General features: G+C 39.6%; 2 protein-coding genes across 2 annotated transcripts in view; both read left to right on the top strand.

The window, feature by feature from the left end:
• Positions 1 to 212: 212 nt before the first annotated feature.
• On the top strand, positions 213 to 3,656 carry RHNO1 (RAD9-HUS1-RAD1 interacting nuclear orphan 1; the record flags this gene model as incomplete). The annotated part of the gene is made up of 2 exons (XM_083885003.1): positions 213 to 380; positions 3,009 to 3,656. The coding sequence occupies 2 exons, from the start codon at positions 213 to 215 to the stop codon at positions 3,654 to 3,656; spliced, it is 816 nt and encodes a 271-aa protein (XP_083741129.1).
• A 351-nt stretch (positions 3,657 to 4,007) lies between these two features.
• Positions 4,008 to 27,110, top strand: part of TULP3 (TUB like protein 3) — a 32,189-nt gene continuing 9,086 nt past the window's right edge. The window contains exons 1-5 of the mRNA XM_083854482.1: positions 4,008 to 4,073; positions 17,173 to 17,224; positions 22,022 to 22,184; positions 24,071 to 24,247; positions 26,227 to 26,357. Coding sequence (XP_083710608.1) covers positions 4,033 to 4,073; positions 17,173 to 17,224; positions 22,022 to 22,184; positions 24,071 to 24,247; positions 26,227 to 26,357 — 564 coding nt within the window. The 5' untranslated portion in view covers positions 4,008 to 4,032. The remainder of the gene's footprint in view (positions 4,074 to 17,172; positions 17,225 to 22,021; positions 22,185 to 24,070; positions 24,248 to 26,226; positions 26,358 to 27,110) is intronic.

The following is a 27,110-nucleotide window of genomic DNA, read 5'->3' on the forward strand; positions in this document are numbered from 1 at the left end:
CCTTGAGATGTGTACACTGTGCTGTTGCATAAATGTTTTGCTTTTGTTAAAAACTACGTCTGAGATTTCCAAACAAGTCTGTCTTCAAATCCATTTATTTGCCTTCTACAGATTTGAGAGCACTTTAGCATCTCCTCGGGGTGCTTCCCTCTTTCTTCAATTGGCTCCAACAAGCACCATGAGGTTTCTAAGTAGTTTTACCACACCTTTTGATGCCTCCGAAGAAGAGGTGTACCCATAATGCCAGGAAGGCAGAGCTGGTTTTCCTTGAGAGGCCCCGGGCAGGACCCATCCATTGTTATGAAACTCCAGTGCGTTTGGCTGAGAATCCCAGACGTGTGCCTACAAAACCTCTGGACCAGAACACCTCTGCTGCCTGGGTTGGTATAAATTGTCTTTCCTCCTGTGTCCCACAGCAACAGTTTAAAAGTTTCTCCTGTATGTCTTAACAGAAAGTTATCTGATCTGGATATGGAAAATTAGTAACCCAGACCTGAATTCCCTCTATCCGTCTAAAGCATAAATAAGTGCTTGAGTTGCTTCACATTCTAAGAATAAACACTACGGTCTTGGTTACTTGAAGACATAAACTGTATGCAGTCTGTACTGATTAATGAATATTTGTCTTCTAGAAAAATAATTCCCATCAGGAAAACATTGATTTCCTTGGCAACTGAAAACCCTGCACGTAATAAACATTAGGGGAGATTTTTCTTTATCGGCTTCCTGTTTGAAATAACTGCTGAGCTCTGAATGTTACATGTTAAAGTACTGGGTGCATTGTTTAAATCTGACACTGCTAAATGTAAAGAGCATAGGTTTTCACTTCAGAATAATTTGTTCTAACCTGTCCTCTTTTCTGTGTTTTGAATAGTTTCTCTCCATACCAATCTTCTGATGGGTACCTTTTCCTGAGACTGTTTGCAATGTCCTATAATACTCCTTATATTGTGTCATGTAAAGAGTTATTTTTTTTTAAGCAAACAGCTGCAGCAAAGACAGACTGTTCCTACACAACAGTAGTCATCACCTAGGGGAGCTCTGTTTAAACATTATTGCTGCTTGACTCTGCTCATCACAAAGCAAGCTCAGAAGTGTGGTTTCAAACCTGCATGAAACATTCCTTTCTTCCTGTTGACCTGCAGGTATTTTTGTGATGCCTTAACCTTGAAGTAGAGCATCTTCAGTTTTTTCCTCTTTAATTTTTTTTTTTTTAATCTGCTTGAGGCAGTTAGCTCTATGTTTCTGAATTATTAAGTAAAATTGTAGGAGAAGGGAATACAAGTGACCTCACCCCTGATAAGAAACAGCTGTGTTAATTAACCATTACAGCCTTGCCCGTGATGAGTCACAGCTACATCCAACAAGGATGAAGGAGATAAAAGAGGAGTTTAGCTGGTAAAGGGAGGATCATCATGGAGGAGGAACCTTGAGGAGCATGAAGGAGAGAATCATGAAGCAGGGAGAGGGAATCACTGCTGTAAGGTTATTCTGGGTCTGCAGTTAAAGCCTGTTTTTGGAACCTGCAGCCATAGTCCAGGTAAAATCCTGCATTCAAAGTCTGCAAACCAATATATCCAGTTGTAGTTCAGCAGGAAATAACCAGCAGTCAGAAGCTGCTGGGGAAACCTACAGTAGGAGCCTGCTGCAGCCACAGTCAGGGAATAGTTGGAGTTAAGATGGCTAAGCTGTAAAGAGGAATAAACCAGGACCGGTTTTTATGCTATGTTTTACAAGAAGTCTGTGTCTTGGCTAATTTTTACTCTCTAATAAGAGGGCTGCTGCAACGTAAAATAACTGCTGTGAATAACCATTGATTTTGTTTGAAAGAGGTCGAAACATCCAGACCAGTAGCTCTTTGATTCCAAAATACAGTGATTCTAAAATTTGTTTAAAACTAAAGCTGCTAGATACTTTTCATTTTGGAAATTGTGGTGGATTTGTAACTTCTGGAGGCATCCTCTGAAGAGTGTCTGTCAGCTTGTTTCAATGTAAACTGATTTTCTGCTCCTCTCTTTCTGGCATTATCTACCTTTTCCACTGCTACGTTCCTGCATAGGTAAAACCTACCCTGAATGTTCTCTGAAAGTAGGAAGCCATATCCTTAAAATCAGGGACTATGTGTAGTATGTGCTAGTATGCAATTACTACAGAATCACTTCTCTTTTCCTGCACGAAGGCTTTGCATTCCAACAGTTCAGCTCCATCCTTTGTTAAACTGCACTCAGTGTTTTGAGGAACTATATAGCAACTTAGGAATGCTGAAGGAGATCTGTAGTTAGTGTAGCAAGAACTCAGTTTGGTGTACTCTCGGGAAAAGTAAACTGGAATCTGAAACAGAGTCTGACTCTTCTTGGTAACCAAGAAGACAAAGAACACTGTAATAAAAGGATTTCCAGAGTTTTAGTACAAGTCCAGAATCATTTAAAGAAATACATATTGCTGAGCTTGGACCATCTCTTCTGTAGAAAGCTGATTTTAGAAGTGGATTTTGGGTGACCTGTTCCTCCACAATACAGAAATTAACTATGTTTTGGGGAAAGATTTTGAACGCCATATTAACATAATCTAAGGGGATTGAGCTCAGTGGGCATTCTTTAATCATTTTGTGTTGCTTTCCCATTTCAGCCTCTACTTCTTTGGGGAGGCTGAGGATTTAGTTCTTTAAATCTATTCTGAACTTTCTTAAATCAGTGGGTGTTACAGGAGTAGACACCACTTAGATCTCCTTTAAAACCCACATCTTGAGTGCTTTGTGATTTGCCAGAGAACAGCTCACTTGTCCCCCAGAGACTTTCCAGAGAAGAGTGGCAGTTGATGTTGAAGTTCAGAGGTGCCTTGTGTGCAGCAGCTTTGTTAGTGACTCATTTGCTTTGCTGCAGAACTAATTACTCAATGAACACACTGACAAAAGGTGGGGAAGTAGACTTAGGGTAGGCATTACTTGTCTGGAGAAAAGGGTTGGGTTTTTAATAATAACAACCTTATTGTTATGTCTCTGCCTTCAGGTGTGCCCACAATTTGACACAACTCAGTCAGTGGTGTTGAAAGCCTGCCAGAAGAAGCGTCGTGGTCCCCACAAGCCCTATAAGCAGGATGCCAACCACAGTTCATTTCATGCAGGAGGAGCTTGTCGAGGAGCTGCAGCCTGCAGATTTCCTCCTTTAACTTTTGAGATTCCAGAAGGACGTGCAGTCCCTCCTTTGAATAATCCAAGTAGCTTGAGAAAGGCTGGTTGTGAGAGCATTGTGCATTCCAAGAAAGGGACAGCAGCAAACACTACCCTCCAGGTGAATAGTCCGGAGAACTGTGGAGAGCCTGCTCCCCAGCCTGTGGAGCAAGAAGTCCTTAGTCCACCACCGGAGGCTGCACAAATTCCTTTCCCAAATAATGGGAGATGCAGCAACACTCTTTCAGAAACTAGTCATGCCTGGCACCCAGAAAAAGAGCTGGCACTTGGTATTGATCCTAATGACAGAGGGGAGGCGGCAGCAGTGCTGGTCACAGATACTCCCGAGCACGAGTATGGATTGAAAGTCACCTGGAGACGGCGGCCTCACATCATGAACTACCTGCGGGAGCAGGGGAAGCTGAGCGCTGCGGACATCCTGGTGCAGGCAGACATGGGACTGCCGAGGAGTCGGGCCCACACCTGACCGACCTGGCGGGAGCTGCGTGCGAGGACAGGCCCGAACGGACCGCGTCGCTCCGGGGGCTGAGGAGGGGACGTGATTTCAGCCAGGCCCTCCACCGCGCCTGGCAGGGCGTCTGAGAAACGCGGGGGAGGGTCCTGGCGTCAGGGGGTGTGTTTGGGGCGGCGTTCCCTGGCGCAGCGCGTACGGAAAGGGATTCATTCCCCCCGCGGCGCCGGGCGGGGGCGGCCGTTGCGTCCCGCTGCGCGCGTGCGCGGCTCCCCGGGCCAATGGGCGGGCGGCGTGCTCGCGGCGCCGGCCAATGGCGGCGCGCCTCAGTGCCGCGCGGCGTTGCTAGGGGCAGCGGCCGGCGGGGGCCCGTGGCAACGGCGGGGCGGCGATGGCCGGAGCGGGGGAGCCGGGCGGACCCGCCGCCCGCAGGTGAGCGGCGCTTGCGGCGGCCCCAGGGACGGACGGGCCCGGGCGGGGACTGCCTCACCCGGTGCCGGGATGAGCGGCCCCGCAGCGGGGCCCGGGCGGGCGGAGCCGCACGGCAGCGGCCACGCGGGTCGGCGCTGCCCCGGTAACACCCGCGCCGCTCTTTTATGCGCTTGGCTCTTCAACGCTGATGTGCATCGTCTGAATACTTGTAGATTAAACCGGTTTTGTCGTGTCTCGGTGCGCTCTTGGTTTCTCGGCGCTGCTATTCGGCCCCTCTGCCCCTCCCAGTGGAGCTCTGGGTGTTCAGTGTCGCTCTCGGTGTGCCTTTGCAAGGGGAAAAAAGGAGGAATAACTGAAATTAATTCAGCTGATGTAATAGGAAAAACAGCTGTGAACTGTGGACAAGCGGTTTTGGAAAGACTTTATGCTTGTGGGCACTTAAGTAGCTCAAAAACGAATTTATTTGAGATTAAATGTGAGTATACTGGCAAGCAGAGAAAGCGGGTTTTGGCAGAATTGATGTGACTGCAAAGGAAAATCTATCTTTGTGCCTCTGGATAGGGAGAAGTAAAGCAAAGAGAGAAACCTAAACATTGGGTAGTTAAAATGAACACAGTGTAGAAGAGAAACAGTATTTTTTACTACATACATTGTTACATTTGGTAATTTAAGGAGGATGAAAAGCTACAATAGAGTTAATTGTAATTGCTTGGTCCACCAAACATGCTGTGGGATATTGGATTACTTCCCTATGCAGACTTGAAAGGCCTGGGGTTGTCTAGCAGTTCTGGAAACAATTTTTAAGGAAATGATGTCCAGATATGTGTAGATTTCCCTGCGCAGTCTGAGACCTTTAAGTCTGAGCTACAGGAAATAATGCTGCTCTTCTGATAACAGTTCTACTGGCATAATTTCTTTCTGCTGAGAAACTTGTCTTGGGTAGTTTTATGGGTGCCCTACAGAAACAGGCTAATGATAAGGGCAGTTCATGGGATAGCTGCTTCCCTCCCATCCCAGTTTATTAACGAAATGTCCATTTCTTTAGCTTTCTTAGCCCCATCATTAAAAACTGGAATATGTGAACCTAAAGAAAAGTATATGGTTTTAAAGTAGATCTGGAAAACTTTTTATTTTTAGGGGTCTGGCTCTAAAGTTGGAGTGTTCATCAGCATTGTAATAAACTTGATGAAGACAAATGTCTGTATTCTTAGGAAGATTCTTCTTTTTCTGAGACAAAAATAGTAAAATTATCCAGAAGTCACTAATCTCGTTAGTAGAACTCATGTTTGGTAAAATAGTTGCCAGTTGTCCAAACAGTAGATTTTATGGAAAAGGGAAATGTGGTACATAAAACCTGGCACTTCATGGCAGTGAAGATACTGTGGGTAAAGTTTAACAAAGCTGTACCTGAAAACTGGTTGGCAGCATTTTTGGTTTTGCCATTTTTTCTCCCCAGGGGTGGAATGCTTTTACTATTGAGCAATGTGAAAAATACACATAAAGATATTGGAAGTATTTTATTTCTGTTGGACAGAAATAGTGAAATATTACCAGTCAAAGATTAATGCATATTGTTTTGTAAGTGTGCTGTGATATACGTGATGATGGATGGACAGCAGAAATCTTGGATTTAGGCCGTGCACAGGTTGCCACTTGCAGACACTGTGTTGTGTTAGACTTTCTTCCACTGGAGCTGGCTGCCACTGAAATTGCTCCACTTAATTTTAAAGTTTGGCTTTCAAGTAGACATGGCACAACTGTCTTAATGCTTTAGAAAATGATAAACTTATTATTGCTATTTCAGGGTTTTGATAAGTACTAGACCTCTCTTATTTGGGAAAATCCATTTGGAGATTTACCATGAAGTTATTAGTATTGAAACAATCAAGTGTAAAAGTAATTCTAAATCATTGTGAGCTTTTAAAGTATTGTGAAGAAAATTTGTTTCTTAGTGTGTATTTTAGAATCTCAGAGACCAATGGACTTTGCCCTTTTGCACACCAATCATGCAGCATACAGGAATCCTTAAAGCTTCCCACACACTGCATTCCAAATGTGCTTCAGCTCCTGACTTGCAGGTGTCAGGTAAGAGGAACATAATTTTCAAGAGGCAAAAATCTTGACTGAGTCTACAGACACTACAAAACTGGATATGTCAGCTACAGTGGTCCTGCCCTCATCTGGATGCTTCCTTGGGATCCAGACATGCATCTGTCAGTGGCTTTCAGTTTGGGAACACAGGAATTCTGGAATACTTCCTCAGTGTCTCCCACAGTTAATGAAGGAAAACAGCCCATTGCTAATGAGCTTGATTTTTCAAAATATTGAGAGCCCACAGATAAAGAGAAGTTGAAAACTTCAAAAGTAGTACTGTTGTTCAGCCAAAAGCCCTTTCCACATTTTAAAAACCTGAATGTAGTTGTGGTTGTCAGGAATCTCTGTGCCTGCTGGACTGGAGTTATTTTGTATAAATGCACCATAATTATGGTTTTGAGGAGAAAAAAAGACAAAATACTTCACTAATTATTTTAGCTGTACTTGTAAACCAGAGAAGACAGAGAAGTTTAAAATTCCTTTTAAAAACCTCTCAGCATCTCTGTTAGTCCTTGGGTATTTTTTATTTAGCCACCAGTGACCTTCTTAAAATTACCAAGCAACGTTTGTTAAATTCCAGGATTTACAATTCTGCAGATCTTATCCTTAGATGAAGGAGAATTGGCCTAATATCCTGTTTGCTTCACCCCTTTCAGCTCTAAACATTATAGTGAAGAAATCTGTCCACAGTGAGATAAACCTAAATATTTTATAAGTGTGGTTGATATGTGCTCCTTGGAGTACAGATTCAATGGAAGAGAAAACCTTTTGCAATTTGATGCTGCTGCTGTTAATGTGAATGAAGGAGTCATCTCATTTCTTGTGATGTTGACAGCAGCGGCAAGAGAGAGAAGGTAACAATGTGTGACTAAAGTTTCCAAATACAATTTGAGATTCACTTAGTAACAGCAATTGCAAAGAGGTATCCTAAAGCTGAACCTTGTTTGAATTATCTCTTTCATTTCTAGTTAGGTCTCTTCCCATCTCTTATAATCTGGAATTTAGTTTACTGGTGGCTCACTTTTTTTTAAACAGAGAGCCACTATTCTCTTCTGCTTTTTAAAAATTATTTTTCTTAATCACTGTTGGTGTGGCCCTCGTAGGAGGGACAAATGCACTGACTTAACCTAATTATGGCTTTGTATGTGTGAAAACTTTCTGCAGCCAGGCTTGCACTGGGATAGCTCCAGACTCTTGTTTTGTTGCTGAGGCACAGCTGAGTGATCTCCAAAATAAAACTGTGCTGTAACTGGGTCATGGGATGAATTCTCTTCTAAGTGGATTTGCTGATATGCCTGGAGATGTTGCCTTAGACTGCTGCAAGAACATTCACGCCAACTCTTAGTGCTCTTTAAAACACACTCTGTGGGATGTTTGAACTCTTTAACTGCCTGTGTTCTTGCTGTATGAGTCTGGGTGTTTCTACATTCCTCTCTGACTTTGCATTCTTATGTGACATGAGGCAAAAAAAGAACAAGAACTAAAATCTAGCAGTGACATCCTGCCAAGTCACCTAGTTTGAGATCAAAATGACACTTTGCTGTTTCTATCTCTGTAATGCCTTTCCCTTTCAATTTTTCTAAAATTAAAAAAAAAAATCTGGACTGGGAAAAAAGGTCTTCAATTAGTTCTAGAGTGTCAGTTCAGAAAAATTCATGTTCCTTTCTCTATTTTTAGTTTGAAATGCTATTAGATAAATGCAATTCATCTTGTCAATGGTGATGTACTTGTTTTTGGGGAATTTAGAGTTTTGTTACCTGGTCTGGGTTAAGCATAACACGTGCTATTTAACTCCTGCCTTTGTTGCTTAGAGAGAATAATGGCTGCTCTACATTTCACTGGCTTCCTGTTGTAATGAGGTACAACGTCAACAAAAGTGACAGGCAAGGTTTAATAATTCACAAACAGAAGATCACAGGAGACAGAATTCCAGCCCCCTGGGGATCTTGCTTTCCTCTTTCCTTGGGCAGAGGTGTTTCTGAAAGTGAAATGACCATGGGGGTTTGAAGCATGTAGTTGAGAGGATATTAAATAGAAAAGTGAAGTTCTGCTTATGGAATAAATTACTCTTTCTTTTCCTTAGCAGAAACCTAAATTTCATTAGGTTCAACTGAATAAACCTGAAGGATTGTGCTCTGCAGTTGTCATGGTGATTAGGAGCTGAAAAGTCCTGAGTCATGGAGTCACCAGCTGTGAACTCTTGAAGGAATGTGCCTGACAGGAGGTTCCTTGTCTCTCTTTTCTTGAAAGAATTATAATAAAAACCCAGTTGAAACCCCCTGCTTGGCTGCACGTTTAAATTATATGTTAATGTGCCTATTCTTATGGTTGTGTTCCTCTGTGCCACCCTCCCAGCACTGATGATGGCTTTGATGATTAATGGCTTGTGTGGATTTCTGGCTTCTCTTGGTCTTCCTTCCAGGAGAGGAATACTCCTTTTCCTTTAGGTTTGCAGAAATGAATTTATTTGAGACTTCTGGCTAAAGAAAACAAGAATCTCCATTCTGTTCTCCCAGTACAGTACAGCAAAGCATGACACAGGCTTTTGTGTGCACTTTTCTTTATAGTCCAAGTAGAAGTCATACTAGCTTCTGTCCAGAGAGTGCTGATTAATTTTCCTTGCTCTGTTCCCTTTTTCTGAGTAAGAGGAGCTAATCTTTGGTACTTGACAAGTCACTTTTTGAATGGTGTGTGTAAGACACTAAGCAATACAGTAGTCAAAATAGTTCTGAGTTCAGTATGTAACCTTTTCATGATGCTTTTATTCCTGTTGCATTTCCTTGCAACAGCCTGTATTTTTTATTGTCATCCAGTTTGTGCTCTCACGCTTGGGATCTAAACTTGTGATCTCTAGACCCCACCCAGGCAGAATCACAGGGGCTGGAAGGGACTTCTTGAGATGATCTGGAGCAACCCTGCTGCTTGAGCAGGGTTGGCTGGAGCAGATTGCACAGAGTGGTGTCCAGCTGGGTTTTGAATATCTCCAAAGATGGAGACTTTACCATCTTCCTGAGCATCCTATTCCAGTATTTGACCACTTTCTCTGGAATTTTTTTTTCTTCATGTTGGGTAGAATTTCATGTGCTTTAGTTTGTGTCCATCGCCTCTTGTCCTGTCAGCGGGCACTGCTGCCTTCATTGGCTTTACACCTTCCATCAGCTGTTTATACACATGGATAAGTTACCTCCTGAGTCTTCACTTCTCAGGCCCAATTCTCTCAGACTCACCTCATGTAAAAGATACTCTGGTCCCTTAAGCACCTTTGTGGCCTTTGCTGTTTTGCTCCAGGATGTCCATCTCTTTCTTGCCCCCAGAAGCCCAGAACTGGACGCAGCATCTCGTGTGTGGCCTCACCAGCAGAGCAGGGGTGTCACTCCCTCAACCTGCTGGCAGAGCTTCCCCTAATGCAGCCCAGGATGCTGTTGGCCACCTTTGCCTTGAGAGGGTGAATTGCTGGCTTGTGATAAACTTGTCCACCAAAACAATTTGTTTTTCAATTTCTGAAAAACAAATCTCAACAAACAGCCCAGGCTTCATTTTTTGTTTAACTATAATTCAGCTTTTTTCCTAAGGACCTTTCATTTCTCAATATTCTGTTACTTTACTAGCAGGTTCCTTATTTAATCCACCTGAACATTATTTCTTCCTTACTGAGGGTGTGTTTCTGTGTGTGATAGTACAGAGAATATCCCACTGTACTTCTGAGATGATAATTTTATACTGGGGTTTTGTACTTTCACAGATACCATTTTGAAACTGAAGGCAGGTGTGATCTTTGAGTGGTCATTTTGCTTTGCCTGCACAGTTTCATTTTACCTTACAGAATCATTGGAATAAGTACTGTAAAGAAGATAGAAGCTTGTGTCTCCTAAACTGATAAATCCTTTTTTCTCCATTGGCTTGGCTGTGGTCAGTCAACACTAAACTGCATCATTATTTACCTAGTTATGTTTGGCCTGTGAATAGTCACCCCAAAATCGATGCAAGTATGGGAAGTGTAGTGCTGCAAGAATAGGCTTGCATTAAATTAATTCCTTTTGTGGGTTTAGCCAACAAAAATAATTATTAACCTGTTAATGTTTTATAGCAAATAATGTTTATGTAGCATGTGCTCCTCAGATTAGATTTTGCTTGAATTCCTTTCTTCAGCACAGTATTCCTGTTGTTATGAGTTGTTGGGGCAGCTGTTTTGCCACAATATAGGTGAAACATATCCATATAGATACACACAAAGAATATACATATATTCTTCAGAGCACCATTCTCTTCAGATTTTGGAGGCTTTTTTGAGGGGATTGGGTGGCGAGGAAGGGCAGACAGTGGGTGGTTTGATTTGGGTATTTTTGTCATGCTTCTGATCTGTGTGGCTTATAACAAAAACACCTGATAATTTGACATTAAAATTCCATTTTTTAAGCCTGCAGGTAGGTAGAAGCAGAAGTTTTAAAGGATGAGCTTGCCATTTTGGTTCTTTTGGATTTTTTTGAAGTTGTAAATTGATTTTTAAGTTTTAAACTGTTCAGATATTGGTACAAGTTATTGGCAGGAATATGTAGCAGATTCAGGTATATTTTGAAATGAAGTAGGACATGCAGATTTCAGTGCTTGTCTCTAGTTGCTCCCTCAATCCACACTGGTCTGGCAGTTGAGTTCATTGCTCTTATTGGTTCACTTTATACTTACTTTCAAATACTCTGAGATAAATCTTATTTGATCTCTATTGTGTGGGACATAATTTCTATACTAAAGCAAATCCAAGACAGTCTTTTATTCACTCCTTCAGAATTGCTTCCAAAACCAGGTGTTCACTCTTCCCATGTCATTGTTCTCATAATATGTTCAGTAGGTGAAAAACTTTGTGAACCCTTTCTCAAAACAGTATTCTGTTGACATTAGTGTTTTTGGGGTGCAGAGGGATCAAAAGTCAAACTGATTTCACTGATTTCTGTAAGAAAGGCAGATGCACTAAAACTTGCCCTTATTGAAATATCACCTGCTTAAAGAGAATTTAATGAAATGTTGATGCAACTTCAGCCGTGTCACTTAGAAATAGATGTGGCATTTTATGGCAGTAAGTCTGCTAATTAATTATGAAGGAAACAATATCCTTTGTTCACCAAAACCCCCCAGTCTTCTGCCTTGGAAAGCAGAAACATTTGTTAACCTTAACTCTTATGGATGGTGTGCTACGTATTTTCCCAAAAATGTGCAGTTACAGCTGTGTCAGGACTCCACCCTTTTGTGGATTGGAAGGTGCATTATGGAAAAATTTTGTTCCTCAAGTTTCCAGAGACAGTATTGCAATTTTTGTTTGGAATATATCTTTTGAAAAGTAAGAATACTTCTTCAACAATTTTTTTTTTTCTGCAGCTTCTGTTTTCTTTCATAGCTGTAGTTCAGAAGAGAAAAATCCCCAGGAAAGTTTCTTGGAGGGTTAAGAGTGAAAACACTTTCACACCAGCTGACTTAACATTTCTTACTGAAGTTGCTTTTACTTGCAATTCCACAGCTAAAAATAAAATCCAGTGGATGAAGATGTGGGCCACAAGCCACGTTCTTCTCATCCCCAGATTTTTAAGTTCTGGGAGTATTGCTCAGACACACAACTGCTGCTACCACATTAATGAACTGTCTTGCAAGGGAAAAAGGAGTTATATGAGCTTTGTGAGACTCCTGATGGAAGCAGTCCTCTGTAGAGTGAGAAATGGAACATAAGATATTGGAAAAATGGGAAGATCTGTGGACCAAAATTGTGTTGTTGTGCCTTGGAGCTCCTTTAAAAGAAGAAGAGCAATGGAAACAACTGAAAATTTAAGGATCTTGAGTTTTAGCATATAGGCTCATATTCCCACTAATATCTAAAGATTGTGTTTATTAAAAGGATTTCTATGTCAGGCTGATACAAAAATATCAAGCTTATCTGCAAAAAGGCACAGTAAACTCAAGATCCAGTTCACTTTAAAATGATCTGGATGTTTCTGCTGGACATTTTCCCTGAATCCCTCTGCCAAACTATGGATTATCTGAAACTTTCATACCTTCCCTAGAGCTGTACACAAATAGGTAATAATTCCTCAGTTTTTCTCACCAAGAACTGAGTACATATACAGTGCTGATATGTGCTATTTAAAACAGTTCAAAGGCAAAATAAGCTGTCTTTCCTTCTCTTGGGTCAGATTTTCATTTAAGGTTGGAGTGGGGTCTGCTTTTGTCAGCTGGTCTGACCTTCTTCTTAAAAGAGACAGCCAACCTTACTTTTTCTTTACCAAATCTTTAACTACTTGAATTGCAGGATAGATTTTAGCTAACTGGGAAACCTTTAAATCAGCAAGGCTTTGCTGCATTTTTTGCTGCATTGTTTGTTTAGGAAGGGAAAGTGAGTATAGTATTTCTTTAGTGGAATATGAGGAATGTACGTTTTGTTGAATGCAGGGAAACCTATCATGGTGTTTTCCTTTCTTTAACGCATTTCAAATCTGTCTTTCCAGTAAGTTCTCAGTCATGTAGAACATTTTGTCTCTACAGGCTGCTCTTTCCTGTTGCCTTTCTTACTTTCTCTTATTGTATTGCTCTCATTCACAACTGCAGCCAGTCAATTCCTTTCAAAACTAGTCCATGATAAAGACAACCTTTTTTTTTTTTTTTTAGCTTCAACAGACAGAATATAAAGGGGATTTAATTGAAATAATTTGAAAGAAGAATGCTTAGCTCTCCCATCTGGGATAACCACATCTGAAATAGGAGGTCAACCATAGCCTTAGTCTACAGCAGCAACTTTTAACATAATAATGCTCAAGCTTGATTAAAACCTGTTGTTTTCTGTTGAAAATCCACAGCTCCATGAGTTATCCTAATGGTTAATTAGTCACAGTGTTAAATAAAAATTTTATTTGCAATCTGAATTCGTTTAGCTTCAGTTATTTATGTCTGGATTTTATTGTCTTCGCTCTTATCAATGCCATCTGTAGCCTCAAATCAATGGAATACAGTGGAGTGTATTGATTTTCTCTTGTATAAACTGTAGGATGCATTGAATTCATGCTAAGAGGTGCACTTTCTAGTCCTTGGTCAATTTGTTCAGCTTTCTGCTGAACTCTCTTTGATTTTTCATTTCTTTCTCTTGTGTGGACTTTGGACAGAATAGAAGAACATTTTTGGGCTGGCGAATGGCTTTTATTTTCTACATTTTGCTTTAATGTCAGGGTTTTTCATTGTTCTCAGAGTTGGATTATACTGTGAATTTGTGTTTGGCTGATTCAATGGTAATTGTTGCCAAGTGCTTAGAATAGAAGTATTTTGGTTGGTTGTTGTTCTTTTGGTTTTTTTTTTTTTTTCAAGTACAGCATACTCAGGAACACAGACAAGCTGCAATGAAAACAAGAGTGTTACTTCTTCCTATCCACAGTTTCTAATGCCAAAATATCAGTGTTACTGAAAAATATGTCCATTCTGGAGGAACTGTCAGTAGATGCAGTGTGCCTTTCTTACAGATAGGAAAATAAACTACACAAAAAGGAAGCTTCAGTTAAATATATAAATATCTGTTAAATAATCTGTGAGTTATGTCTTCAATGTGGTTGTTTGGTATTCTGCAATGGTTAGGAAAGACCAAATACATTTATAATAAATTTGTTGCATATTCCTATTGCAACACTTTAATTTCGATTATGAAATGAAAACTAGGCTGATTCTGATTTCAGTAGGAATTTGAGATGCTACCAGTTAAAAATAATTTTTTTTGCTCCATGTTAATCTGTGAATCCCTCTGCCTCTTGCCATCTTCTTCCATGTTTTATTAAATATTATTTAAGTTGCTTTCCCACTCATTTTTATTCTGTATCCTATCACTATCCTGCACTTTCCTTATATGTTCTCTTGTGGGTAATCTTTCCTTTCTCTGTACCATGTGTCTGTTACCTGTCATGAAGCTTCAGTAGGATTGCAGGTGGATTCTGGTAAATGTAGCAGTGGTGTCTATGGGTAGGCTGCTGTGCTTGGGGAGAGGACACTGATACAGACTGCTTAAAAATCTTCAGTTCTCATTTATCAAGGGTAAATGGACAAATGGTTTGATGGTCAGGATTTTTTTTTTTTTTTTTTGACCCCTGTTCTTAACTGTGGTGTTGTAGCTATGGAAATTCTGCTTATTTTTCCTGTTCCTGATGGATATTTGATTCTTCTTATTGCACATAAACCTTTCAAACAGTAAAGCAAAGAGGGCAGTGGTTTGGTGTGGGCACATCCAAAGAACACAAATCTGTGTTGTCAGTCCAGCTGAAGGAGGATTCCTGTTGGAAGCCTGCAGCTGGATTAGCACACCACTTACATTCCTTAGTGGTGAGCTCTGGGAGTGACTGTGGCACTGTTTTTGTGTTAAAGTTTGTAATAACACCAACCCTGCTGTGGGGGGGTAGAAAAAGGTTGAAGTGTGGGAATCTCTTTCTTGACAGGTTATTATGTTATGCTTTCATAATGAGGAGTCCTGGAAGAAAGGTTGAAGGAGTAGTAAATAAAAATAATGCGAAAGGGGTGTTTTTAAACTAATATTTATAGTGCTGTGTTGCTCATTACTTTAGCTTTTTTATTTTACTGCTTGTGAGAATCCTTGCACTTGAAAATGGAAAGCATTAATGGTTGCTTTAATTTTGTTCTGCCTCCTACTCAGCAATTTTGGTCTGTGTTTAAAAGTAAATTGTAAGAGAGAACAAGTTGTTATCTTTTTGCTTCGTCAAGCTCTGTGACCTGTTAGAATCTTTAGGTTCAAGCATAAGTTAAGTGGCCAGAGTTGAGGGGCTGTGTAGTCTGTGTTGTGCTCCTGTTACATAATGTAACTTTATTTCAGTCTGGGTAGAAGATAATTTAACATACTAAGTAAATAATTTTCACTGAAGATTTTCACAAGGCATGTTTGCGAGTCCTACTATTTCAGCACTTTGTCATCTTCCACGTAGAAAGGAAACCTTGTAAATTTATTTCCTAAAGTGGTAGTGTTTATTTCTTCTGATTTTCTAAAGAAGAGACTCAAATTGTTTGGGGATACATTTTCTGCTAGGAAAAGCAACAAAACCACAGAAAGCAGCTTGTATCTCCACAGGACACCTTTGTGTCCATCAGAATGTGTCTGTAAATCTGCTGTTGTCTGCAGGGATGTAGATTGCTTTATAACAAACTCTTGACTGCAGTTAACAAATGTCATCAATTTCTTAAGTTGGTAGGTGTATGAGAAGAAAAGGACTATTACCTTTCCCCCTTTTTTTTTTTTTTGGTGTGGGGGTGTGTTTGTTTGTTTTGTGTTTTATTTTGTCATGAATATTTTAAGTGGGACTTTCAGTTGTTTTTCAGACTTTGCTAAAGATGGCCTTTTCCATCACCTCTGCTATAAATAATAAGCTCACTTTTATGCTGAAGTCTTGTGTGACAACTGTTGCATATTGTGCTGCACTCAGCAGATGTGCTTCTGCTTCTTTCTTCCTTAAGCTGTGGTTGTTTTCAAGTGAAGATGGCTGTATTACTCTAATTGTTGCCTTGGGGATACACAAAAGCTCTCCATCCCTATCAAGAATTTTTCCAGGCCCACCATTCCCTTAGAATCCAAGACATTATGTATTACAGCTCCATGTGAGGGGTAACATCAGTTTGTACAAATAAGATGTTTTCAAGATCTTAGACCTCTTGTGTGATACTTCAAATGCATTAGGAAAAAAAAGCTCTAGAATATAAAAGAAATGGCAGTTGAAACTAAAATACTACTAATTGGACAATTAGTATCAATTTTAGAGTATACAAGTTTTATATGATGTACAGAACTCTTTTTGTGTGTATTTCAACCTTCCAGAGCAGGGTCTGTGTTTACTGGGGTAGTTTGTCTTTAAGGACCTCTGATCTGTCATCTGCTTGCCTGAAGCTGAGTCAAATGTGGGTTTGCCAGGGGTTAAGGGGACTCAGGCTTTTCTTCTCTGCTTAGCTCTGAGTGCTGTAATTCAATTTCCATGGTGTGTGTTTTGCAGAAACCCCAGCTCTGCTCTCTCAGTCTCTCTCCATCTCTGGTTTTCCTTGTTAGGGTTATGTTCAGCACTGGCTGCCAGCTTGTGGCCTCACATCACTGGACATTTATGGATACCTAGACCAGACAGAGAATTTCCTGTTTAAATTGAAATTGTGCCTTGCCCTGCTCTTCTGATGCTATTAATAAAATATATAATGTTTGTCTCCCACATTAAGTATCTTCTTCCTGATGCTTTCTCACTTCCAGAGAGGTCTTTGTCAAAGCTGTGTTGAAGGAAAGAACAGAACTGTGGTTGGCAGAATATGTGCTTAATAGTCAATTAACATTTCCCCTTTGGGGGGGTTAACTGCTCTAAATTGCATTTTATGTAATAATTCATTATCATACAAAAGAAAATGGGAAGTCTATATGGAACACAACTTGGAACAAAAAATTAGAGTTTTTACAAAATTTATCTATAAAATACTGAAATAGGGAAAGCATTCTCTTTTTACCTTTAGGAATTAATGTCAGATGTTGCAAACACAGATTCTCTCAGGTATTAACAGTAGTTCTGGAACGTCTCACAGGAAGAGGAAATGATGTAGGTTTGACTCCAAGACAAAACTGACTTAATCTGGAACCAGGTATCCCACAAAGGAGCAGGGACTTTACTGAAGCAATCTGAGCTGTGTTAAACCTTCAGGTGTAAACTGTCTTCTAGTCCCACCTCAATAGAGGTTTCTAATCCATCTACCAGTAATGAAGCCTTTAGTGCTTTCAAAATCTTTTCAGAATGGTTTAGTAAGGGGACTAAACCAGAGTTCAGTCTTATTTATGACAGAACATGATATTTTATTTTTAATACCTTGTGTCTTGGTCTTCATGTGAGATGGAAGTAATGTGGAACCATCATTTTAAGTCTTGATGATGAAGTTGTTATCTGAGAATATCCTATGCTCTTGTAATGCAAACTGTTTAATAGCAATAATTAATAATTTGTTTACTTTGCTTTTGCAGCATCTTTGAGGATGAAACCATGAAGCTACGGCAGCTGAAACTACAGAATCAGGTAAATGGCAGTGCTGAAGCTGGTAAAAGTAAGTATAGGAAATCAAATAGCCCTCTAGAGACTGGAGAAATGGGGATGAAGTGCTAAGAATGGTTGATCTCATGAACTTTGAAGACTTTCATGATTTTCGTTAGTTCAAGTCAACCTTGCCATGGCTTGTAGGCTTGGTGTGTTTGATAAACTTATTTTTCGTATGTTCTCTTATTTCATTGGGATTGAGTCGCTAGAGAGCAGGAATAAATCAAAAGATGGGAAGGCTGCAGGGAATTATCCATTTTAGGCATCAAAGGAATGGTTTCACTGACCTATAGAACAATCTCTTTAGCACTGCTGTTGAAGAGTGACTTTTTTTGTTCCTACAATGAAAATGTTTACAGCCAAGCATGGGTAAATTATTAGGCTAAAGGTCTCAGTTTTTGAAGTGCTGTTTGCTGGATGCTTACACTGCCATATTCTTCAAAGCAATAAAGTGTCCATCCTTAATATTCTTTCTCTGTGAAATTTCAAATGCTTATAGATAGGTTAGAAAATGTGAGACTCTTATGATTCTCTAACTGACCATTTCACATGGACCACGGATTACCATCTTGCATTAAACTCTTCTTGTTCAAATTAAAGTATGGTTTTTAGGAAGGTGCTTTCTCAGCTGAGGCTCATTAAGTCCAGATGCTACAGTCTTCAGGGAACTGTTGCAGTGGGTAATAACCCTCTTTACCAGAACCTGGTCATTATTTGTAGTCTGAGTTTGCTAGGCTTTGACTTCAGGCACTGAATTAATTATTAACTTTATCTGAGTCTATATAGGGATTTATCTAAAACACTCCAGAGTCAAGAGGTAAAATATGTCTTTAGTCATATTTGTGGAAGCTACAATAGTTCTTTATCTATAGACTATCAAGTGACACTTGTTTAAAAACAAATGAACAATTTATTTCAAACTAGAATTAATTCAAATAATCTATAAAAGAGCATTTAGTGTCAAATGCCATTTGGTAAGAAGTTCCAAAGCTAGGGCTGTTCTGACTGCTTAGTGCTGAACCTCAGGTCTGTTTTAGAACTAGTCTTGGGTAATAAGCTGGTAATAATCACTGTCTCCTAGTGCTGGGTACTGTGATCAGTATTTGCTTAGTGTCAGGCCTTGCCATGGGGATGCATGGCTATTCCTCCAAAATAAAACTGCTGGGCTGGGTGGAATTCCTTCAGAGCAGCTCAGTCGCATCCTGAAGAGGTCGGTTCAAATAATTCCTTCCCTTTCGCAAATTTGTTTCCATCTTTCTTGGATTTAGTTGACATTACAATAATCTGCAAAAGAAACAGCTAGAAAATTTCACTAAATGTGTTTTAACACCCTGCCCTTTGCAAATGAGATTTGTTGAGAAGTGCTAACAGTCTCTAACTTAGGATTTTAGAATTAGGTTTGAATATTAATTTTAAAGTCTACTTTTGCATGAATAGTACTCTGCCTTCCAAAGAAACAAAGGTCAGTAGGAGATCACTACCAAATATGATGGACTTGCTACTGGTTGTAGATGATGCCTTCCTTGATTAATTTGTCATAAACAATTCTAGGATTTGGCATTTAAAAAAATGCAGAATGTTTTAATCCAGCAGGATCATATACCGAATTTCTGGTCATACAGAGAATCTGGAATAAGCCATAGCAGAGACTTGCCTGTCCATCCATCTTTATGATGGGTTTGGAAACCCTGTAATTGCAGTAAAATATTGTTTATAATAGTGCATGACATCAAGTTCCATCTGTGGGCCAGCTCTTCCTGCCAGGATGCTTTTTCCTCCTGGACTGCTGCCTTCTCCTTGAGGCAAGAGTGTGGGTTGCTCAGGCAGTGCTTATTTCCTCATTGGTAGAAGATTTTTGAGTCTTCTGAGGCGTCTGCAGCTCCAAGTGCAATGCTGCCATCTCCCTGTGCAGGGGGAGCACAAAGCCTGGCCTGTCTCTGAATGCACCTGGTGTGGTGCCCTGCTCTGCATGGGGAGTTTCACTGATGCCACCATCACTGCCACTGTCACAGCTGCCCCAGTGGGAGCAAAGGATGTTCCCTAGCCAGGATCCATCCTGCATGGCCTGCTGGGGTCAGGGCTGTACCAACAAATCAGTAGCACAGGATTGCACCTTCAAGGCTGGAGTGGTTGGAACTTTGCTGTATATCAGCTTCCTGCCATCACAGCTGGAGAGAGAGAATGCTCAACTAGTTGTCTTAATAGTACACTAGACATTCTTATGTGACTTCATGAAAGCTCATTTGAACAGGATTTGGTGGTTTGTGATCCTGTAGTCATCCTATATTCTGATTTTACAGTTTTCTAAGACGTTTCTGGAAGTATTTAATGCATGGAGTGCATAAAATCCCAAACAAATCATGGTAATTAGTATCTGTTATTTATTTATTGGGTTGTGCATTCTGGTGTCCTGTTCATGAACTATCCACGTTTTATGTAGTAATATTATATGAGTCTTTACTGTAACACAGAGCTGGAGGAAAAGGCTAATTAGTAGACAAAATTAAACAAAATACCCGTTTCCTTTTTCTACTTCCTCAGTGGAATACAGCTGGGAATACATGGTCCTGATGTACCGTACTGCCACCATATGGAGAGAAAATTAACTACTGTTTGCTGTCCTGAGAGTGGACTTGCTCATATTTTTTACATCTCAGTATGCAAAGTAGTAAAGAGAAGCCTTTTAAAAAAAATTAAGTTACTATCCAGTTTTGTCACTTTGAGTATCCTGTGGTTCTTACAAGAAAGGAAGATCAGTTACATCTACCAGCAGTAAACTAGTAGTGTTATTGTAATTGGTAGTTTTATTATAATTTATTTAAACTGACAGTGTTTTAATATAAGCTGATCCTATTGGATTGGTGAATCCTAGAAACTCTTGGATGTAACACAGTGCATAAGAATAATAATTAAAATTTAGACTGGTGAGCAGTGAAATGTTTTTAAAAGTTTATCTAATAGATTAATCCACTAAATAACTCTTGAAATTGCTATATCCTGTGTTGATCCCAAATTCAGTTTTGTATTTTAACAGTGGCTGTATATTTTCCTATTTTCTTACTGCCTTTAGGTTGTGTCTGTTTTGCTGGGTTGTTTTGGTTGTTTTTTCTTTTTCTTGCCTGTTTATTTGTCAGGTGGAGAAGCCTTGACAACAATTTTTTCTCAAACCCTTATTCTGAGTATAATGTTTCGATTCTTGTTTTTCCTCTCTCTTTTGGAGAATTATAAACTATTATGACATCTTTTAGCTTTTCCTCAGCTTTAATTTAAAAAAGGAACAAACAACACAGATGCAAATTCTTCACAAAGGTCTGACTACCTTCCTAGAAAATACATCTGTAATTAGCAATTTTGAAGAATTTGACTTTACTGCTTATGTTTCTTTTCTTATTCCAGACCAGTAATGGAATTCTAATTCTGTGTAATTTTTGCTCTGCAGGATAATCCTTGCAAATAATTCTGCAGTAGGAAACGCTACCTGTATTGCAGTTCAGCCTTCAAAGGATAATTTTGAGTTTAAAAAAAATAAATAATTTTTTTCAAGGGAGTTTTGTTTGTTTGTTATTTGAGGTTCTGTATGTTTTGTTTTGTTTGGGTTTTCGGTGGTTGGGTTTTTGGTTTTTAGTGGTTTGTTTGTTTGGGGGTTTTTTTAGATTAGTGAAAAAAACAGAATAAAGGATCAAGGGCTGAGTTGTGCTGGAATTCCGCAGGGAGAGGTTGCCTGAGAAACTAATCTCACTTGAGATAAAAAGACTAATAGGAGGGGGAAAAAAACAACAAGAGAAAAAGAATAACAGGAGAGGAAAGGGCTCCAAAAAATGTCTGTGTCTCAAGTGGATTGAATTGTTGGTACTGATGAATTCTTTGTCTGGTGGGTGCATTGAGACTGAAAATAATTTGATGGAGAAATGGTTTCTGTCATCAAAAACAATTTTCAGGGATGTTCAGGTACCTGAGAGACAGCTGTGGGTAAACTGCATCTGCTATAAGGAGCTTGCACATTGTTTGCATAATGGTGCAGAATATTAGAATATCATTTTTCCTTCTTCATGCATCACCTTTTTTATTTTAAGGACTAATCATATCTGTGTTTAAAATGGCATCTTTTTGTCTTGATTTAAGTCTAGAAGTTCTTTCTCTTCTCATTGAGCAGGAAATCGTAAGTATCAAATGTATATGTATCTTGGAGAAATAATGTTTTAATTTTTAGCATTTGGAATTATCAGTCTTCCCTTTCGGTCCTGAATTACATGGAAAAATTTTGCAAGGTAGATCAAACTTCCTTTTAGTGGATTATTCTTTTTTTAATTACTGTTATTTATTTATTTGTCTTGCCACTTCAGGTCTTATCTCTCAGCATTGGTTTCTGGGAACTATTTGGTTTAAGTTCTCCCTATAAGGTGATAACTTTTGAGATAAAAACCTTGTCCTTTGCAAGCCCTGACTGTTGCATACTGGATTATGGATGACTGCTGAATTTGTTTGTGTTAAGGAGTGCTGCAGCTGAGACTGGGTGAAAGGATTTAACTGGTAGTCTCAAGACAGGTCAGACAATAAGTAGGTGTCCATGTCAACCTCTCATGGAGACTCAAAGTCAGTATCCCACTCCTAAACCACAGTGATATCTGTGTGTAGGATTTTTGTAAGAACTTTCAAGAATATTTCAGGTTTATTTGAGATTCTGATCAGGTACTTGTCATTGCCAGTGGCTGAGGCTTGGATTCTGCCTCTCTGGCTGTGGTTACTCATCTCTGTTTCCTGCTTTTCTTTATTCCACAGAGAGCCCTTCTGGAGAAGAAGCAGAGGAAGAAACGTCTCGATCCGTTGATGGTGCAGCCAAATCCCGAGGCCAAGCTGCGCAGGTCAAAGCCCAAAGGGTGCGAGGAGCAGACTCCTTTAGTAGAAACTCCTACCCCTGTCCACAGTGATGTTGTTTTACATGGTAAATAATCAACCTGATTGCAGCAGGGTTCCCCAAAATCCCAGTGCATGCATTATGTCACAAATGAGTGCTTACATTGCAGTGGTAGGGGTCAAGTGATAAGATTGATTACATACTTTTCTATATACAAAAGTGGAATTGTAGTACAGTGTGGTTGAGCAATATGAAACTGTGAAAGCAAACAAAAACCTTGCCTTGATTTTTGTGGCAGCTGTAAATCTTCATGTGCCCTTGAGTAATTTCTCCCTTGGCTTAGGCTAGAAGAACTGTAGAAATGGGCTGGCAACTTATAAAGGTGAGGACATACAAATTCAAAGTAAAAAAAATCTTCAAGAGGTGTAAGATAAAGAAAATAATTCAGTAGCGACTGCTTGTATGGTGTTTCCTTATGGTGTCATGGCATACTCCACCTCAAGATTGCTTATGACTGATTGATAAAGTGGGGAAAGCAAACAAAAAGTGTTATGGCTCTTAGGTTTTTACCTTATCTGTTGTTTTCTGTGGCTTCATTAAGATAACTAAAACATGACAGGTTATAGTGGTCCACAAAATAAAAGCACAAAGTGCTATCAGGGCCAAAGGCAATAACTTGGTGGCCTCAAAATATTGCAGTAAAATAGTGACTATTATTTTAGGAGTGAAAAGAAATGCAGTAGTGAGAGCCTGAAGACTCCTCTGTCACAAAGAGGTAAAAAGTGCAGCAATTAAATCCTTACATTCTAGTGGAAGTGTTAGGAAGTTGTTTGTGAGAGCTAGGATCGCATCAGCCTATCAAGAGAGTAATGGGAAACATTCTAAGGCTTTGAGATGTGTGCTATTGCAGGGTGTGATAATACAACCATTGTATTGATAGCAAATTAATATCCACAGTAGAATTTTAAACCTCCAAACAAGGGGTGTTTAAAAGATCACAGTTGGAATTATGTTATCCCTTCTCTCTTGACTACTTTTCTTGTTCTCCGGGTGCCTTTCAGGATCATAGGAGGGAAAGAAAGTGGTGTTGTTTATGGTAGCATTTATGTGTTTAAAAACATGTGGAAGAAAGCTTCTGTTAAAAGACACTTTCAAGTTAAGAAGAGAATGGGAGATAAGATAGGTAGGAGTCTTCAGCAAGATTTAAAACTTAACTGCTCATTCACTACCTTTCATAGTTCTGAGGCTTTCAGTGCAAACAAGTCCTGCTAAGAAGTGATAACAGCAGTAAACATGTCAGAAATACAATGCCTAGATAAAGCACTAAAGTTTTAAGAAGGAAAACAGCGGGAAAACAAGAAATCCAAGTGAAGTTCCAAGCTGGAAGGACACTTATGTATTGTGTGCTACATATTAGATGTTGTGCCAGACCCTGATATCAAGATGCCCCACCAGCTGGGAACTGCACAGCTGTGTTGTATGGTTGTATGGTTTAAACATGCAAACATGGAAATTTCATTCCTACAAAAAGATAGAGGGGTTTTTTTCTGTGTATGGCTGTAGATACTTTTATCAAATTGATTTGTGATGTTCACTGTAGAGTACTCACTAGCACAGGAGCAAAAAAAACAACGTGAAGAAAAAGAAAATAAGGGAGATGTCTGTAAATTGAAAACTATCAATGCGCATGACAAATACAACTTGTTTTAATTGCTTAAGCCCTTGTAAAAAGGTAGATAAATTTACTATATTTACACAGGGAGAAACTGATAAGTGGTATGTTTAAGGTAATAGGCAGTTTGTACCAGAGTCAGGCCTAACTCCTGCCAAGATTCCTGAAAAAAATTGAATAAGTATATTTCAGTACTTTAAGACATGCTAGAAGAAGGGAAGATGAAAAGAGCCACCATCCTGGGATACATCTTAGGCCATAAAAAATAGACTTTGGAATTCTGTTTCATTTTGGCCTGCAGGCATTGATGGACCAGCTGCTTTCCTGAAATCAGAAGTGCAGGATATGGGGACCAAGCTCCAAACTCTCTCTGTTGGATCTACAAAACCAGAAGACAATGCAGATAAGGAAAATGATGGAGAGGCTGTAACAGACACAGCAAGCAAGCCAGATCTGCAAGAAATATTACAGAAACGAGGTAAGAGTTAATAATGGGTAAATATATTTTTTGGGGCTCTTCTGCTTTTACAACTTTATTTCAATGGCATTAAATAATGAGGAATCATGAAACAAATGTCTGTAGGATATCAACTTTAAAAGAGCTACTAGATTCTACAGCATGTGGAAGTGCAGTGCTGCAGTTCCTTTTCCTGACATTATTTAACCATACCAGTTACATTTTAAGGGTTTCTCCATGCGCTGTATAATTTCTGGTCCTTCCAAGGAAATTGCTGACAAAATGCTATACCACGTTTTGCTAAAGTTTGGGGTGTTTTTATTCCAGATATGTTATATCTTGATAAGATGCTTGAATATTTTCACAGCAGCAGGATCCTTCCGTAAATGCCATGATTTAACTCCTTAGGAGACCAACAGGAAAGGTGTTTTTTCTGAATCAGAGGCTGTCACAGTCGGCATTTTTTGCCTTATATATTCAATAGTTATATCCCATTGAGTAATTTCCTAGTGGAGTGTCAAGCTCTGTCTGCCAAGTATCTTAAGCTGCTGCCAGTACTACAGGAAACCCTTTTTTGTTGCATGCAGCCTAAGCACTTTGCAGCAAAATAATGGCTAGTGTTTAATTTAGTGTACAGCTTGTTTTTTTTGCAGAGCTTGTCTCCCAGAATGTTTCCAGTATACTGCATGTATTGAGGCTCTATCACATTCAGGGGTATTCTCATCCAATTGTCAGATGGCATAGCTGCTTACCTACAGATAATAGCAACAGTACACAAGAGTTAGAAAAGGAAAGAGGAGAGAATATCCAGTAACTTCAGGGGAAATTAGTGGAGGCAGAATATAAACAGTGAATTTTGAAATTGGCTGGAGTACCAGAGTTAACGCCTTTCCTCTTCCCAAATGTCCTTTGGGAGGTTTACTGACAGGTTGTTAAGACTGGATTTTTCTGTTTTATCTGAGACTTCTCTGCAGTGCCATGTCAGAGCATTGTTATAATATATGTTCTCAGAAAATAATTCAGTTAGGCAGGCTGTATTCACTGTCTGTTGGTTCAGTTTGGTTGGAAAGGACCTTTGAGGTCATTGAGTCCAACCTATGACCTAACACCACCTTGTCACCTAGACAATGGCACTAAGTGCCACATCCAGTGTTTCCTTAAACATCTCCAGGGACAGTGACTCCACCACCTCACTGGGCAGCTCTTTCCAGCTCCCACTCACCCTTTCTGTGAAGAACTTCTTCCTAATGGCCAATTGATGATGCAGTTCCAAGTGGAAGGACACACCAGATAGTGATGTGTACAGAACCTCTTTATAAATACCTTTATGCAGAGTTACTTTAGTTATATACCCACAGTCATCTCCACGTGACTATGCTTAGGTTAAGATTAAATGAGTCCTGAACCTTCTCTGTTCTTCAGTTTTAGGAATCAAGTCTGTGCTTCAGTTTTAGGAATCAAGTAATTATTAGTATTTCTGGACCTGAGTTTTTGGTACTGATTTAAGAACAGGAGGGGCTCTTACCAAAAAATTGACATACTCTGTTTCAGTGTGTCTAAGACTGAGGGGAAAATGGTAAAGGATGTAAACTGTACAGAGTCCAATTTATGGGATAATGTCAGCATAATGATCTGGGTTTTCTTTTATTGTTGTTGTTCTTAAGACATGGAGGACTTTTTTTGCATGAAAATATGCAAAATTAATTCAATGAAAACATAAACTAAGCAATATGTTATGCCATGGAATATCAAGTAAAATCCATATTAATAAAGGCCTGGCAGCTGCTTAATCATCTGCGCAGTGACTGCTGCAAAATATCAGTAGAAATTTGAATTACAAGGCTCAGGAAGAGATATAGCACATGAAGAAAATCAGCAGTTGAAAAAACCACAAATTAGGAGCGTGAATAGGTATTGAAGAGTCATATATGAATGAGTGATGCCATGAATTTGTGACACCTTCTTTCAGAGATAACATGCTTAATCCTGTATTCTGACAGGAATTTCAGGCAGTTTGAATTTTGATGAGGAGGACACAGAAGAGGAAGAAGCTAGTAAGAGACCAGTATCTCATTCACCATACCCTGAATCTGAGAGGCCTAGTTCTGCATCCAGCGAGAAGTCTTTTGCAGTAAGTGTCTTGAAATCCATTTCTGATAAGCACTGGGCACATGCCTGACTTTAGTGCTAACCCTTGGAGCACTGGGTTAAAATTCAGTAGCTGCAAGTAAGTAGCCAGCAACATCATTCCCTGAAAGCAGAGGAAGGTCAAGATTGTCAGGTTATCTGACTGAAGGGACACTGGGTTAAACATAAAGGCTTAGCAATGATCAAAGGAACAATTGTGGGTGGAGGATCCCAGGGAGCCTAATCAGTGAATATGGGAACACAGTGAGTCAGCACTATTACCCCTAAAGGAAACAGACTGGGCCATTGTCTCTGCAAAATTCACCAAAATGACTCAGAGAAGTTCTGAAATGCCATGCAAACATGGGAGGGATTTCTTCCTCCCTAACAGAATTTTGGAATGGAACAGAGAATGTTGGGATTGGACAAATATCATATGGGACGTTTGGGGAAAGGAACTTAAGAGTGAAAAGAAGGGTATCAAGGTGGATCAGGGAGTAATAAGCAAGGGAAGACAGGGATTAAAGGGAGTAAAAGGCATCAGATATGTGTAAACAACTGCAAAACAGTATGACTGTCTGCCCAAGTCTTGTGCCTTGACTGCTTCAGCATGTCCCACTCTTTTCTGAAACTCCACTTATAATTATTTCTTGTGTGGATATGTTCATGTGTGTGATATACATACATGCCTATATACATATGTTGACAAATTATGTACTGGACTAGCCAGTGAGTTGGAAGAGACCAGCATCAGGAA

Source organism: Zosterops lateralis, assembly GCF_965231275.1.
Source record: "Zosterops lateralis genome assembly, chromosome: 2".
Lineage (NCBI taxonomy): Eukaryota > Metazoa > Chordata > Aves > Passeriformes > Zosteropidae > Zosterops > Zosterops lateralis.